The sequence below is a fragment of the Ornithodoros turicata genome, chromosome 8, assembly GCF_037126465.1.
Source record: "Ornithodoros turicata isolate Travis chromosome 8, ASM3712646v1, whole genome shotgun sequence".
Taxonomy (NCBI): Eukaryota; Metazoa; Arthropoda; class Arachnida; order Ixodida; family Argasidae; genus Ornithodoros; species Ornithodoros turicata.
The window spans coordinates 29,688,239-29,703,566 of record NC_088208.1 but is presented as its reverse complement, the minus strand read 5'-3'; the positions used below and the strand labels follow the sequence as shown (position 1 = coordinate 29,703,566).

General features: G+C 44.2%; 1 protein-coding gene and 2 long non-coding RNA genes across 3 annotated transcripts in view; 1 reads left to right on the top strand and 2 right to left on the bottom strand.

Moving 5' to 3' along the window:
• Nucleotides 1-5,004: 5,004 nt before the first annotated feature.
• LOC135366131 (uncharacterized) lies at nucleotides 5,005-6,546 on the bottom strand. Its single transcript, XR_010414103.1, has 3 exons — nucleotides 6,062-6,546; nucleotides 5,496-5,586; nucleotides 5,005-5,074 (listed from the first exon to the last, which is right to left on the bottom strand). It is a non-coding gene; the product is annotated as an uncharacterized LOC135366131 (long non-coding RNA).
• On the top strand, nucleotides 6,487-7,775 carry LOC135366130 (uncharacterized). Its single transcript, XR_010414102.1, has 3 exons — nucleotides 6,487-6,596; nucleotides 6,891-7,006; nucleotides 7,543-7,775. It is a non-coding gene; the product is annotated as an uncharacterized LOC135366130 (long non-coding RNA).
• A 2,112-nt stretch (nucleotides 7,776-9,887) lies between these two features.
• LOC135366895 (ELL-associated factor 1-like) overlaps nucleotides 9,888-15,328 on the bottom strand; it is a 31,549-nt gene continuing 26,108 nt past the window's right edge. Inside the window, exon 7 of the mRNA XM_064599873.1 lies at nucleotides 9,888-14,183. Within this exon, the coding sequence (XP_064455943.1) occupies nucleotides 14,137-14,183 (47 nt within the window). The 3' untranslated portion in view covers nucleotides 9,888-14,136. The remainder of the gene's footprint in view (nucleotides 14,184-15,328) is intronic.

The following is a 15,328-nucleotide window of genomic DNA, read 5'->3' as shown; positions in this document are numbered from 1 at the left end:
TATCGTTTGCAGCACTTTGTTTCATGATCTTTCCGGCCTCACAAAAAATGCACAGTCGGGCCGGATAAACATCCCAGATGCCTGCCACAGCCCACGCCTTCGCAGCACCCTCCGAATACGCGAAGTTATTCGTTTGTATATTTTTTATCGTGCTCTGCAAGAACTATATAAACCCCTTCTAATCTTGGCGCGTCCACATAAGTTCCGCAACGCGCGCATGCATCATATGAAAAGGTTTCTGAAAAGTGCTCACCGCACAGGCGCCGACTGTGGGGGGGCTTGGGGGTCTGAGCCCCCCCCCCCCCCCGGAACATTTCCAGGGGGGCCCTGGCCCCCTCCGGGAAGTCTACCCAACTCACACTCAAGATGAAAACAGGGCTGCCCGTTTCATCTTCGGCAACTACCAACGCACAGCCAGTGTAACTTCTATGAAACATAACTTGCAACTTACTAACCTAGCTTTGCGACGAAAAATTTTCCGTCTGTGCCTGTTCCACAAAATATATTATCATAACAATAGCTTGCGATCTCGCTTTATATTTCCACCTACATACATATCAAATCGCGCTGACCATCGTCAAAAAGTACACATTCCATCTTGTTCAACCAAATCTCATGCTGACTCCTTTTTCTACCGCACCGCCATCGCCTGGAACCACCTCCCCGGTTCACTGACATCAATTTCGCCCATCCCTCAGTTCAAAAGTGTCATTAGTGATTATGTAACATTGTAACCAACATTGTTATTCTTACACTTTGTATTCAGCTTTTTCTACCCTGTGTAACCCGTTTATTTCAATCACCACTCCCGTCTGTAACGCTAACGCCCTGAGGGTATTTAAATCAATAAATAAATATCCGAGGTGCGTGGGAGGGGAAGCTAGAGACAGGCACGTCTCTAAACAAATAATCGTTAATATTTCTTGTCTTTCTTTCTTTCTTTTTCTTTTTTTCGCAGTTAATACTAGCATTTCCTGATCGCCGTTATACGTCCACATTCCACACGCTCCCTTACGTTAAACCAGCGTTGGTCTTTTTTTTTCTTTCTCAGAGCACACAATCCGTCCAGCCACGATATTCATTGACATTTTGGGCCAAGGCAGCAGCATTGGCTTTGTTAGAGAAGACATATTTCAAAGGACGAGACCCACTTTTCTTTAAAGAAGCTTCGCTGCGGTGTCGTCGAGCGTACTTGTTGCTATGCACGCGCGGTCATACTTCGGCTGGCATTGTGAGTTTCTGAAACCTTTTGCATGAGACATACTGATGAAGCTCCTGGTAATCATTAAACGGGATTTAATTTACCGTTCCTAAGCATACGCCAAGGAACACCTACCGAAAACTACCATTAATTGTACCGCGCTCACACATGCCCCGAGCTCCGGCAAGTAGCAGACGACAGAAATGTCGTCTGTTTTTTACTCTGCTGCCTGTAGAAAATCCTTTGATTCTGAAGACATCTCATTCGCCTTCGACATTCCGTTTTGAAATCATTCCTTAAAAAGTAGTCACAAGGTACGCTTGAGGATTTAAAGAATTATGTTCATAGCGAAATATCTGCGGCTAGGCGTCACTTTCGGTTTCTCTTGCCTCCGCATGTTCATGACTGGATACCTGCATGAGAGGCTGAGACTATGGTAACACTCTTCGTGTAATACTAATCTGTACGACTGGTTGGTTCTATACACATTTGTGACATTTTTGTCAGGAATGTGGCTGTAGTTGAGTGTAATCGGCTATAGTGATAGCATAAGGCTAGCTCCTTACACGCTGCTCACCCACGTTCGGCGAAGAAGGCTTGTCACTCATGCCATCAGAGATTTACCCAGCACCCTCCCCACAAAAGAAGAAAAAGTTCGTTAAACGCTATGTCTATAAAATTGGGCGTTACTGCTAGAACCTACCCTATCTTATCTTATCCTAGAGCTATTATACTTCATTGCTTTCATATGCACCCACACTGAGAAAAAAATGGCAGAGAAAACAGCAAAAATTGTCTATGATAGGCTATGTACGTATGCACTTAGTGCGTTTCTAAGTCTCTAGGTTTACCCCAGCTGAAACAGAGAGTTACGACTGAGACACGAAGGATGACCTGGGGCGATCTGGATTACCGAGAACCGCGTTATAATAAGTGACTCCGGGAACATTCTAATCAATCACGTTTTCTTGGAACTTCAAGAAAAACGCGCAGACTGTCTGCAATTATCTACTGGGACGATGCAGCGTAAAAGTGGGAGGAGAAGTATTCATGATACCCTGTAGGGGCTACATCACGGGTACTTAGGGCGTTACTAAAAGCTTTTTTTTTTTGTCTTATCAACTAATGCATTCCTATAGATAACGACGGAATTTAGTGTTTTCCGACGGAGGTCATTGATGCAGGTGAATTGAAATTGATCTCCTCGTAACTTCGCAATTAGATCATAAGACGCGCCTCCTGGTACGTAGGGCGATTGGAATACGTCCACTACTTCAAAGCTGCTGCAGTCGCGCACTGCTTTGGACCAAGACACAAAAAAACTAATATAGTTACCTGCCGAAAGCCACTTCACAGCACTGACACTCCAAGACCACCATGCAGGCAGTATTCCCAGGATCTTCGTCTCGGGGAGGGGGAGGGGGGGACGACACCCATATTTCCTGCTTTTCTGGCTTTCTTCTTCTTCTTTTTTTTTTTTTTTTGTCTTTCTGGCAGGCATTTTGAGGGGTGTTGCAAGATTTTTGGGAGCATTAGGGTTTTCTGTGGGGTCGGGCTCAGCGGGTCTGATATGATCATGAGGATCAGCCTTCACAAGGGCAGGCACACGTGCTCGGACCGTTCATCACGTGGTTTGTATCACCGTGGATTGTACGTATATATATATATATATATATATATATATATATATATATACTCAGGAGCTGATCCATAATTTTTCTCAGGGCGGGGGGCGGGGGAGGTGGTCCAGCCATGGACAGCATGCTACATCATGTCAAATGGTTAACTATGGTCAATTGAAGCACTGTCTGACGGTAGAAATTGAGAGGGGGGTCGGGACGTCCGGATCCCCCTTCTAGATTCGCTCCTTGACCCGCCTGAGTTCCCGGCCCGCGTCACACCAAGTTACTCCCTTGCAGATAACCCTTCCCCTTTGCTTCTTACGAGAAATGTACGTCGGCAAGGGGGAGCAGCGTCCAAAATTACCCGCATGCGTCAGTTCCACCATCTGTCGTCGTCGTCTGCGATACATCCGCCATGTCTCGCGTCGTTCTTGCGAAATGACGCCACAAAGTTCACGGGGCAGCACTGCCAATCTCCCTATTCTCATGCTCTCTCTCTCTTCTGCAGTGAGAGCTTCATAAAAGGAACAGCGTGACGGAGAGATAAATGGCTGCAAGCTGACGCCCGAGACCTCAAATCGTTCCGGGTCTCAGCCGGTCGCGTATGGGGGGGAAGTGTCACGTCTGGAAAGTTGTTACTCTGTTACTATCGCACCGGTGACTCAGGAATGCCGGAAATCACGCCCCCACGCCTGGCTGAATCGCACGTCGAATGAATGGAATATACGATGCAACATTAATCGCGGAAGAAGTGTTGAAAGACTAGGTGATATACTCAATAAGGGGCATCCTTGCGCTAACAAATTTAGCTTACATATACGGCCGTTAACGATGCTTGGGTATAAAAAAGGTTTCGCCGCCTAATGCCGCAACGTACTCAGGTGAAAATGGGCTGCAATCCGAAGTGGTTTATGAAGCCATTTCCACTTGAAACCACTTTGTACCTAAGTGGTTTAGAGTGGAAAAGTTATCATAAACCACTTCGGATTCCAGACCATTTCCACCAGGGTAGCACGAAAGTGTCCTGTTACAGACTGAACTGTGGAGCAGATATTGGGGGGGGGGGGGGGGGACGCCCCAGCCGCCCTCGCCAGAGGGGGCGTCGAACTGCAGGCCCTGACAGGTTAGTGGACAGTATAAAGCGGGAATGAAGCGAATCTGACTTTACGATCTCGGCAAATTGGCGTTTTCCTTTCTTTGTTCACAGAGCTTCGCCTCGCGACAGCTCTCTGGAGAAATTTAATTTTTTTTTTATTTTTAATGAAACTGTAAAGAAACTTTTGTTGCAGAAATCAGCAAATTACTCGATACCTACCCGGTTCCCAGCGTTGCACGCGGTTCCACCGTTGATTCTTTGCTGGTGGAGTTTGTCACTACGTTACTCATCTATTCGAGAGTTTTATGACATGAGAGAACTGATGTTCTGAGGCTGGAACAACATAGAAGGGACAATCACATACAAGGCCTCAAGTTGCCTAAGAAATTAACGAGGAAAGATGAGTCACTGAAAGTCACAGCTGACTAACCTTTTCAGTGACTCATCTTTCATCGTTTTATGACATGTTCGCGCTGTGACAGTGTGTCGTTTCTGCGCGCGAGAGGAAGTGAGCAGAAGTCAGGTCACGTGACTACTCAAGCAAAAGGGGCAACTCGTCAAACAAGTGGTCGTTCAGCAGAGAAGTAAGAGGCAAGCGATGATTGTATCTCATTACGGCCGAAGTCTCATTACGGCCGATGTCTCAATACGGCCGAAAGTCTCAATACGGCCGATAATCCTTTAATCCCCAAGTGTCTCATTACGGCCAAAGTCTCAATACGGCCGAAGGCAGTCTCATTACGGCCGAAGATGTCTCATAACGGCCAAATGTGAAAATGTGTATTGTAACCTGCATTGATATGCAATGTCGCAGCCAGGTGTGGATATATATTCAGCAGGGTATAAGCTATGCACTGTGCCCTTATCATATTTATATATACATATTGCGCGACAAATGGTATGTTATCATACCACAGCACAATGCAACATATTGTGTAATGTGTACTCCCACAAGGTAGTGTTGATGTTGCTGTGAAGCAGGCTACTATGTGGAGTTAGCTACTTGTAGAGAGCTAGATGAATATTGGCTTTGTTGTGACGCTTTTGGAGCCATCCTACAGTCACTGGCCATGACAGAACACCTATCTCAGTCGATGTCAGTTTATTTCCATTCGCCTTACAATGATACAATTCTTGCTTCTGGAATGAGTAAACCTGCAAGAAGCGAAGAGCAACCATGAATAGGCTAGAATATTAAAAAAAAAAAACAAGCATTTGTCTCTACATGGCTGGTTTTAATATGCTGCAAGCTGCACACGTGTTGATACGTGTCTGTTATTTCATACAAGGTTAACATAAATCTTCATCTAGACAAAAGAATGACAAGCCTTAAAAATGTGACTTCCAGGTAAACACAGAGCATGACCATGATATGAATATAGGTTCAGTAGTTCATTCCCTTAATGGAAACATGTGAATATCAAATAGTAATACATTACAATTCATGAAATGATGCATGCATAACTTTCCATTTCTGGTTTCTTTGTTATAAAAGTAGTGCACGAATTAACATTCGTGCACTACTACAAAATTTCTCACTTCACAACAGAACCTTATGATGATCTTAACAGCTCACCTCTTCGCCAGGACTCCCTGGGCAGCAACATCCTATTAGCCATGTTGTTGTTTTTCTTTTTCGGAATCCTCCGTGCAGCCACATACCATGCCTGGAATGGAAAACCAGCTATAAATAACAGTGTATTTGAATGACTTCCTCTTGAAGTATCTATTCTAATCATATATGCTTTTGTGCCTAGTATTGTGCGCGAAAGCACATAAGTACAACATTTGCAGACGTTCGACGTAAGCAGTTCAAGGAGATCAATTAGAGTACGCCGACTTGCGCTTTTATTTTTGAAGAAATACGACGACGAATTTTAACAAATTAAATATGGCTCACAATGATACGAGTAAATGCTGCTGTACGGTGATGCATTAGCGGTATCTTATCGTCTTCGAATAAATTTGTTGTTCCTAAACGCGCAACAAACTAGAAACGGCGCAAACCTACGAACGAATACCGAGTTACATCTATTAAAGGCACTTCGGCTGTTTTGATTAATTTAAATTACTCGTATGAGAATCCAACTATGTGTGGGCAGCACACTACTAAGACAGACAATCTACGAAAGCATTACTCACCAGAATTCCTGCTTTACTTGGTCTTGGTCAACACTGCGCGATATACGTTGGGGCTGTGGCGATTCATTCAACTCGATTTTTACCGCAACAACAGGCGCTGCTCGAAAGACAACGACGGAAAATAGAGAGCCGCTATAAAGTCCGCTAATTTGCACATTACAGCGCTACAAATCGATATATGAACACGTCGTAAACAGCAACCACTTGCTCACACAAGAAACGAGGTACCCAACGTTGCTAGACACCATCCGAACTCCGAAGTGAGAGTAGCAAAACAACAAGATATCAAAACACGAAAGGAAGAGTATTGATCCCCCTTCCTGCTATAGCATGCAAAACGTGATTTGCGCTGAGATGAACATATATGTTCACGACGCGAGTAATTTTCACTTTTCACTGATCCAAAGGAGGTCACGTGGGATCTTGCGAAATTAACAGCAATGAAAATGGCGAAACGAAACTTGTGAATCGTGCATTTGCTCTTCATGGTAGCTGCCAGAAAATCGAATCAAACTTACGGGACACTGGATTACAGGTATGTTGGCATCTTCTTCATTCCTGCATATCATTTCACATTACACTATACGTGAATACGTGGTGTCATGACTCACGATGCTGGGGAAGTAGTTGCATGGGGAAGTGTGCATGGTTCTAGACTTTTAATTTTTGATCGCGTAATCGAAATATCGGCACCTCTCGCATTGTGGCTTGCATGTGACCAACCAAATGCTGTTCCCTTACTAGCGCTTCCTACAAACGACAAAACGAAACATGTGAGAATGTATATTTTTGATTACTCATATATAACAAGAAAATGTATCGTTTTCAGGTTGCTGCCACTACTCCATGTGCCCGCAATTGTCTTGCGTGTATGATTACACTTATGTCGTCGCCCACCACGGCGGAAGTGTTTTGCGTACACGCGTTTCAGCATGAAGCCTGCAGGTAACATCTGATGTTTACCCTTCGGATATTCTGAATTTACATATTGTAGCTTAGAGGAATTCCGAATGCATAGAGTGACACACACTTTTAACATTGTGACATCAGTGCCGTGGCATAAGTTCTAATGTAGTGCCCCAGGAAAATGAACAAGGGGCAGTGGTTTATCCAGAATCCCAAGCACGAGAAGGGTGTTGGAAAAAATTGTTGGAATAGTTACGTCATTACAGCTTAACATGTCATTAAAGACGTATCTGAAGCTGAAATTGCAAAAAATTTAGGGGGGTCTGGATAAAGCACTGACGAGGGGGACTCTTCCACCCCATGTCAAGCCTCATAAAACACCTCCTGAAATAGTTTCCTGGCTATGCAGCTGCATTATTATGACGTAATTGTCATTGTTGTCCATAATTCTTGAATATGTTTTGAATATATGAAGAAAAAAAAGTCTGCTTGACAGCATATGTCTTATAGTCATCATCAAACAAGAGCATATGTCATTTTGTTCAGTGGCTTATGTACTTTTTTGTAAATTTCAGGTGGACGTAAATTGTAGAAGGCAGCTAGTGGGGGAGAAGATCATGGTCATAGGTCATGTGACTCCTGGAGCTCCCAGTGGGCTCCCTTGTGGAGTACTTTTCAGAACACACACACACACACAGTTTGCTCACAGAACCAACGAGTAGGATGTTGCTTGAATACTGAGAGAAAATGGCATAACACATACAAATATCGTGTGACACATATGACAATAAAAACATTTTTCACGAGGGATGCATGAAACACTGTCGCAATATTGTGTGCATGAACCATTGTGTGTGACACAAGCCGTGGGGGCACACCGCCTCGGACACATTTTGGGAAGCATAAAACACAGTATATACAGAGCTACTATGGTGGATGCTTCTTTTTTCTTTTTGGCCGTTATGAGACATCTTCGGCCGTAATGAGACTACCTTCGGCCGTATTGAGACTTTGGCCGTAACGAGACACTTGGGGATTAAAGGATTTTCGGCCGTAATGAGACTTTCGGCCGTAATGAGACTTCGGCCGTAATGAGACTCGGGCCGTAATGAGATGTTACCCAAGCGATCTTATATAATGAACTTTTAGGTAACATTTCCTCGAGGATGAGGAGAAGACAAGAGACACAAAGGGACGAACTCAGGGACGAAGGGATGAGTTCTTCCAAATGAGGGCACAACGAAGATGGAAAGGGAGGAAGGATGCGCAGTCACTTGACCTATTTGTTGGCGTAGCTCGCATTAGAGTCACTAGCTTGCATCGCCTGAAGGGGGCGGTACACGCAGTCTCCAGACTATGTCGTCGCTGCTACAGTCACGATATAAGCTTATATAGTGACTGTAGCAGTGACGACATATATAAGCTCATAGAGTGAATGTAGTCGCTACTAAAAAAGTCTGCAGACGCAGTGCAGGAGTGGAGACCAAAAAAGTGACAAAAAAATCTAACTGGCGTACGTACTCGCCGGAGGATTGTGGGACTTTCGGCAATTACCTTCTGGTAACTTTTGCCGTCATTTAGGAAGGCTTTGTACAATTTTTAATTGAGGAACCTTTTTTTTTTTTCAATCGAACTTCGAAAATTGCCAAGCCAACCTCTATTTTTTTTCTTTTTTTGCAGAAATATGAAGTCCTCCGAGAGTAACCGCAGTCACAACAAAAGTTATGCACAGTATAGCAACAGAAATAGTCGAAAAAAAAATTAGTAAAAGTGCTGCTTTAGCCCCGCCTGCTTGATTGTAAAAAAGCGCGCACGAAAGGAGCGGCGATAGGACGAAGTGTCCCTGCTTTGAGCTTGATGCTGGTGACGACAGTCTTATCACAAAGAAGTCAGGAGATAGGTCCCTGTTTCATTCACATTTGCCAGTCACAAACAAAAAAGGGATTTATCTGGGAAGCTACTTCCGGTAAAAGTGTCGTCCGTGGAACCAAGGTCAAAGCGCTAAAATCAGCAAAACAAAAGAAGGCGGGGACACTTCCTCCTATCACCGCACCTTTCGCGCGCGCCTTTTTTTGCGGCACTCAAGCAAGCGCGGCTAACGCAGCACTTTTGCTAATTTTTTTTTCCCGACTATTTCTGTTGCTATATTGCACATGGGTCTGCGGTTTTCCGTGGATGACTTCATATTTCTGTTTAAAAAGTGAAGTTGCCCTGGCAGTTTTCAAAGTTCGATTGAAGAAAATAAATTTCCCTCAATTAAAAATTGTTCAATGCTGTCCTAAATTGCGGCAAAAGTTTCCAAAAGGTAATTACCGGAAGTCCCACAATCCTCCGACGAGTACGTCGCCAGTTAATTTTTTATCACTAGTTTCCCGGGGGTGGGGGTGGGGGGTGGGGGGGGAGGCCCTCTCTGTGAAGTCTACCCACCTAAAGATAAAAGTTTCGAGGGATACCCTACGAATCGCGTATTTCATGCGAGTGAACATTGGAAATCCTGTAGAAATTTGACTAACAACGTCACAACGCAGAATCCCCCCCAAACACCCTGCCCAACCACTGTGTATGAAAAGGTGGGGGTGAGGGGATGTGGGGCGTTATTCCAGGGCCCCCTCCAGCCCATTGAAAGCTCTCCGTCTATGCATGTGGGCGCACTAGTTTATACTCAGAGGCATCATGCGCCCACCTAGACCAATCACAGACCCCTCTCAATCTCCATCAGCACATAGTGCTTCAATTGGTGCTAGGTAGTGGATGTGGAATGCTGTCCAAGACATGGCTCCACCCCCCGCTACCCCACCTCAAGAAAAATCCAGGATCTGCCTGCAGAGAAGTGACCGTGTCACACCGCAGTCAGCTAAAACGCACATTATTCGGATGTTCAGAAGAAATATCAATAGAAAGGACAATGCCATATGTCAGGTTCACAGTTCACAATAATAACTTTTAATAAATTTAATCTATTCAATAGCTGCTCTGGAAACCAAGATGTATATGCATAGGTCTAACATTTGCAGTTTCGTACAATGTTCAAAATACGTGAGCAGTTTCACAATCTGAAGCACATAAAAGAGTTTCAGCGCCTTTTAATGATGGAGTAAAATGCGTACAAATAAGTGCACCATAACTTAGACAGAGTATATTATACCTTCCTTATCACCATCCTGCTTTTTGCATGACACAGGCGAGCACATCGCTATTCCAGTGCCTGCTCCCCCCGAGGCAAAAAGAAAATTCGCCGCCGTTAGGTACACCTAACAGCGTACCTTCATACACCTTTCACAAAAGGCTTTGCTGATCCGATTCTTGGCAAAATTGCTGACTAGTACAGAAAGGTACACTCTAACTTCCCTTTTTTTTTTCAAAACACAACACTCAAGCTAATGGCAGTTAACACTGTGGGTCATGTACAAAACGAAGCTCACTCTCTCCTTGTGACAGCCGTCTCAACAACTCACGCTAAAACTGTTAACGTAATAAAATATCTACAGGGGGACCAAAAGGAACAAGAACTGGCACCGAACTTTTTCTTGCGCACAGACAATCTACATCGTGCATTCGTTTAGCCACGGTGGTTTAACCGTGGTTAAAATAGCGCAGCTTCAACGAGAGTAAGTAACGGTCAGCTGGGAAGACGTACACCGTGTTCGCCGCCCACTGCGGGCTCGTTCGGAATGTTAACACTGTAGAAGGGATGGAGCTTCCTAACAAGATTGTGACGTGGATATGTCATGTGCAAGCTCTGGGTTAAAGCCACTGGTGACAACGCACTGGTTTCCTTTCTCTGTTTTTCTTCTTGTTTTTCCCTCCCTGTTTTGTGCAGTTGGGAACAAACCAATCAATCACTAAAACGTCAGTACAGTAATGAGCATCACACCCCTTGTGTGACTTGCATGCTCAGCAGAATGCAAGAAAGGAAATATAACTCTACACTAGCTGGATCGCTTTTTTCACAGCTCTAAACACACAACTCAACTATGTATAGTATTTCATGAAGTAGTATTTCCAGTATAACCAAAAACATATTTGACTGTGGTAACGTCTGAAAACAGGGCTCAAGAAAAGGGTGGCATTGAATGAAGCAAACTGGGCCGCGTCTCCAAAACACATTTGGCAGACAGAGAGCCCACCCTCGGGCATGATCCACCCCACTGCAACCTTTGTAATACTTCAAACCCCAAGTGCAACACAGAGACCATGTTTAAACTTTTAAAGGTGTCACTACTGTGAACCTAGCCATTTCCCTGTAGTAACCAGCTTATACTGGCGTGGCCCATGTACAGCCCCTATTTGTGAACGCGATCAGCCTGAGCACCAAGGCCTTCTGTGCCGGCTCATGCGGCTCATCCAGTGTTTGGCACACCTTTGATAATAGGTCCGAGGTCAGCATTCTCGTCGTAAAACGCCTTTCGTGGCTTTATGACAAGGACGCTGGACCACGAGCATCTGACAAAAATATGACTCCTGCACGTTCCATCACAGACACCACCGTTCTAGAATATCGCCTTGAAATGCCAAGTTGTGTCGCAGGCATACAGTCACACAGCCAGAAGTAAGGCAGAGGCTCACTGCATAAAAGGAATGCTGCCGTGCAGTAAGATCAGCTATGGGTTTCTCTGAGGCAGACAGTAGAGATATTTACTAGTATGAACTAGGGTGTCTGAATACTAGCTCCCTCTGTGAAGGGTGGAGTCACCCTTTGTGGAAGCAAATGCCGGAAAACCGCCATTTTGACTCCCACGCTTACCATGCATGAGTGCTGTGTACCGATTTCACCCACTTTTTCAAACCTCCTCTATGTATTTACTCAACTTCAGAATGGAGTGTGTAGCTAAGCGAATAGCTACACTTTTGTGAGCGCATCGCAAGACATGTGTGGGCGGAAACATGGCGGAAATTTGTAGCAGACGACGTGGTTGTCTTCACCCTATGCAGAGAGAGCTAGTACTGGGGCTAGTATGAACTAACCTCTCACTCACTGGTGGTCGCCTGCAGCTACTGTGTGAGGGCAAACTTATCGCGCTTATATTGACAATGTGCTTTACAAAATATTGCCTAATTATATATGTAACTGCCTAAAGGGTAAAGAGAACAATGCATACACATAAAGCTTCATTTGAAATGACAGATAAAGAGAAATGCGACTCTAAATGAAGTACAAACTATTGAAAGGACTAGTTTCAATGACACAAAAGCCCAGCTAAGACACTTTGAGCAACCAAAGACTACTTTCCCCATAAGCATTGTCATCAGTAGAAATAAAAATTCTAGCATATGCTCTGCACCAGTGGTGGCCAACAGCTTTCACACTCTTAGTAACAACCCGAATAAATCTTGCGCTGGATGTTGCCCCCCACCCCCCCAAGGACAAACAATACGTTGCCCACGGAGCAGCTCCATTTGACTTCATGGTGTCACGCCACATTGGGCACCATAAGCAAAACTGTGCTGGTAACGAAGTTAAAGGCGTACAAAAATTTCTCCTTGCTGAATGAAAGACACTGTTACCTTGACATCAACGCAAAAGGTATGGGATTAATCGGTTGAGTCGTTTGCGACTTATGAGCAAAGGAAACCGCAATTTACGCTTTCCTTTCCCTTTTCAAGAAGCGCAACAATGAGGGGCCTCATTGGTCCTGATTGGTCTCCTCAAATGATCTCCTGCGATGACTGGACAAACTGTCTGAGGAGACCAATGAGAACCTGCTCTGCTGAGGGAGAAGGAAAGCGTAAATTGCGGTTTCTTTCACTCATAAATCCCAAACGATGCAATGGGTCAGTCCCGTTCCTCTTGTGTTAAGGTAACTGCATCTCGTATTCTGTGAGGAGAAATATTTGCACTTTAGCGCCCCTTAAGCAATTAAGCAATTCATGATGCTAGTGAGCACTGGTTGGGTAGGCAAAATGCTCCGAATCACCCAACATGGCGCACTCGCATTCGGCTGGCTCCTCCTCCTTTGCAATAATATCCTGCCCTCCACGCACAGGTTTTCCTAATACTTATTTTGGCTTGCATACCTCACCTGTACCATGCATAGTGGACACTGGGCACCATCAATTCTGACATCACAATACTGTGCATATACAGTTCTAAAGATGAAAGGTGGGAGGAATCATAGTACGACAACAATTGAAAAGAATGTACGGATGCGAGATTGTTTTTCTTCTGTGCACAAATCTAGATTTCCTTCAAAGATGTAACTGGAGTCATGATAAATGTTTTTGCTTCTGCCCTAAGTATTAGAAATTGTGTCTACTGTCAATATCTGCTACATATAAAACTAGACAAAAAAAAAAAAGAAAGAAAAAGAAAGAACTTCACTCAAAAGAAATCACAGAAGGAAATATTTGAGGTTTTCTGATTCAGCAAGTCTATTTCCTTTCGGTCTCCAGCATCGGATGAGTTGTCTGAGCGCAAAACAGACCACAACGTAACCACACATTGCAACAGATTGCTCAGAACTATTTCGCAGGTTCGGCCGTGACAGCGGGGAAGGGGAAGGGGGGGCTACTTCAGAGACCAGACAGCGTTACATCACCACAGAACATTTCAGCCCTAAAAGTTGCAACCAGAAAACAATTCAAACCTGCAGAGATATAAGTACCAGCAAAGGTGTCGAAGGGGCGCCCGCACAGGAACGTCAAACACTGACGACCGTGCGGATATATGTTACTCGCTAGTTTACCTGCAGAAATCTTCCCTACCACAGCTCAAGCCCCGCTTCTCACAGTGAAACACGTCCTCTCTCTGAACAAAACCAAATCATTTGCTACAAGACACACAGAAAAGAACAGATGCGAAAAACTCCGTGCACTGCAGAATGGCCTGCAGATTCGTGGTTAACGCCATTACTTTGGGAAAGCAATGCACTCAGGGGAATGAGCGGGGGAGAGACGAGAAACCACAGCAGCGCTTCCAAAGACGCTAACGCGAGAGCACCCCCCCGGTAATGCACAGCGAACAATTCGTAAGTCAACACTATAACTGTGAGCAAAAAAATATTGCGTCCGCTCTCTCAAAGTGTTCTCCTCAAGCCTCTCTCTGACATGATCTAAAAAAAAAAAAAAAAAAAAGAACCCATCACGTATGCTTGCTTCATAGAGGCAGTACTGGGTGATGTTGCCTTGTTCTGTGCTCAAGTCCTTCTGCGCCACACAGACACCAGAAGCTATCAGTCGTCACTATCACTGCCAGATTCACTTAAGTGCAGGTCTTCACCTAAGAGCGATAAAGAAGAAAGACGACGATTACCGACGTAACAGGCGAAAGTGACGCGCGAGGATGCAAAAATTTCAAACACTCGTCGAATACAGCCAGCGATTTATAGTCTGCGTCAGAGGCGTCAAGGGAAGCTCTCAGTACAGCTCTGTGGTACAGGCTGTTCAGAGACAGATGTGTCGACCTTGCGATCCTCAAAATGGCATAGGATAAACAATGGGAGCTTTGATTTCCAACAATGCAGTTACAACTGAAATTAAGCTAACAATCAGCAGCATGAGGTTGTCGAGAACCTGTTTTTTTGTTTTTTTTTCGTTACAAAGTGCTCGGTGTCCAAACTATTGTCTTGACTGCCCTTCGATGTCTGTGCTACGTTTATTTCCAGAGTTACATGTGGTAAGCAGGAATAATAATAATAATAATAATAATAATAATAATAATAATAAAAATAATTTATTTTTGATAAGGTGCCCAAACTTAGGTCTGTAGTGCTTCACAACATAACAAGAATATGGGGTTAGCAGCTTTAGAAGCGCAGTGAGTCATTAAAAATTGGTCACTCTGTGTGTTGTTCTCGTGTGCAAAATTTTGACTCTGGCAGTTCTCTCTCTGCATTCGCCATACACAGAACTTAATTTCAATGAAACTAGAAATACAAGTAATAAGCGTTTGTAGTCTGTGCGGAACGGAAAAAATGAAATACAAATACGGAAAGTGGAGTACAAAAGTGGATCCAAATTATTTCAGAGTAGCTATTATTGTAGCTTGTATAGTATAGTTATATTGTATGTATTAGTTCCCCCCTCTTGTAACATTTCATTAATGACTATTTGATAGTATTGACATAATTAATAAAATAAATATGTAGTACACTGCTATGAAAGTCACATGTGAGCATATTTTTGAATGACAAAAAGTTGCAAATACAACAATTTCATTATGAAGGACCCCACAACACGCAGTGGTGTACCCAGATTTTCATCCTTGGGGGGAGGGGTGTTGAGCTCCGCAAGGGGGTGTATTTACATGCTTTTGATGAAATATTGTGCAATCTCACAAAAGTTTAGGGGTGTCTCCTCCAGATTTTTTTTTTTGGGGGGGGGGGGGGGGGGTCTGGATAAATCCCTGCCCACATGGACAGTTGG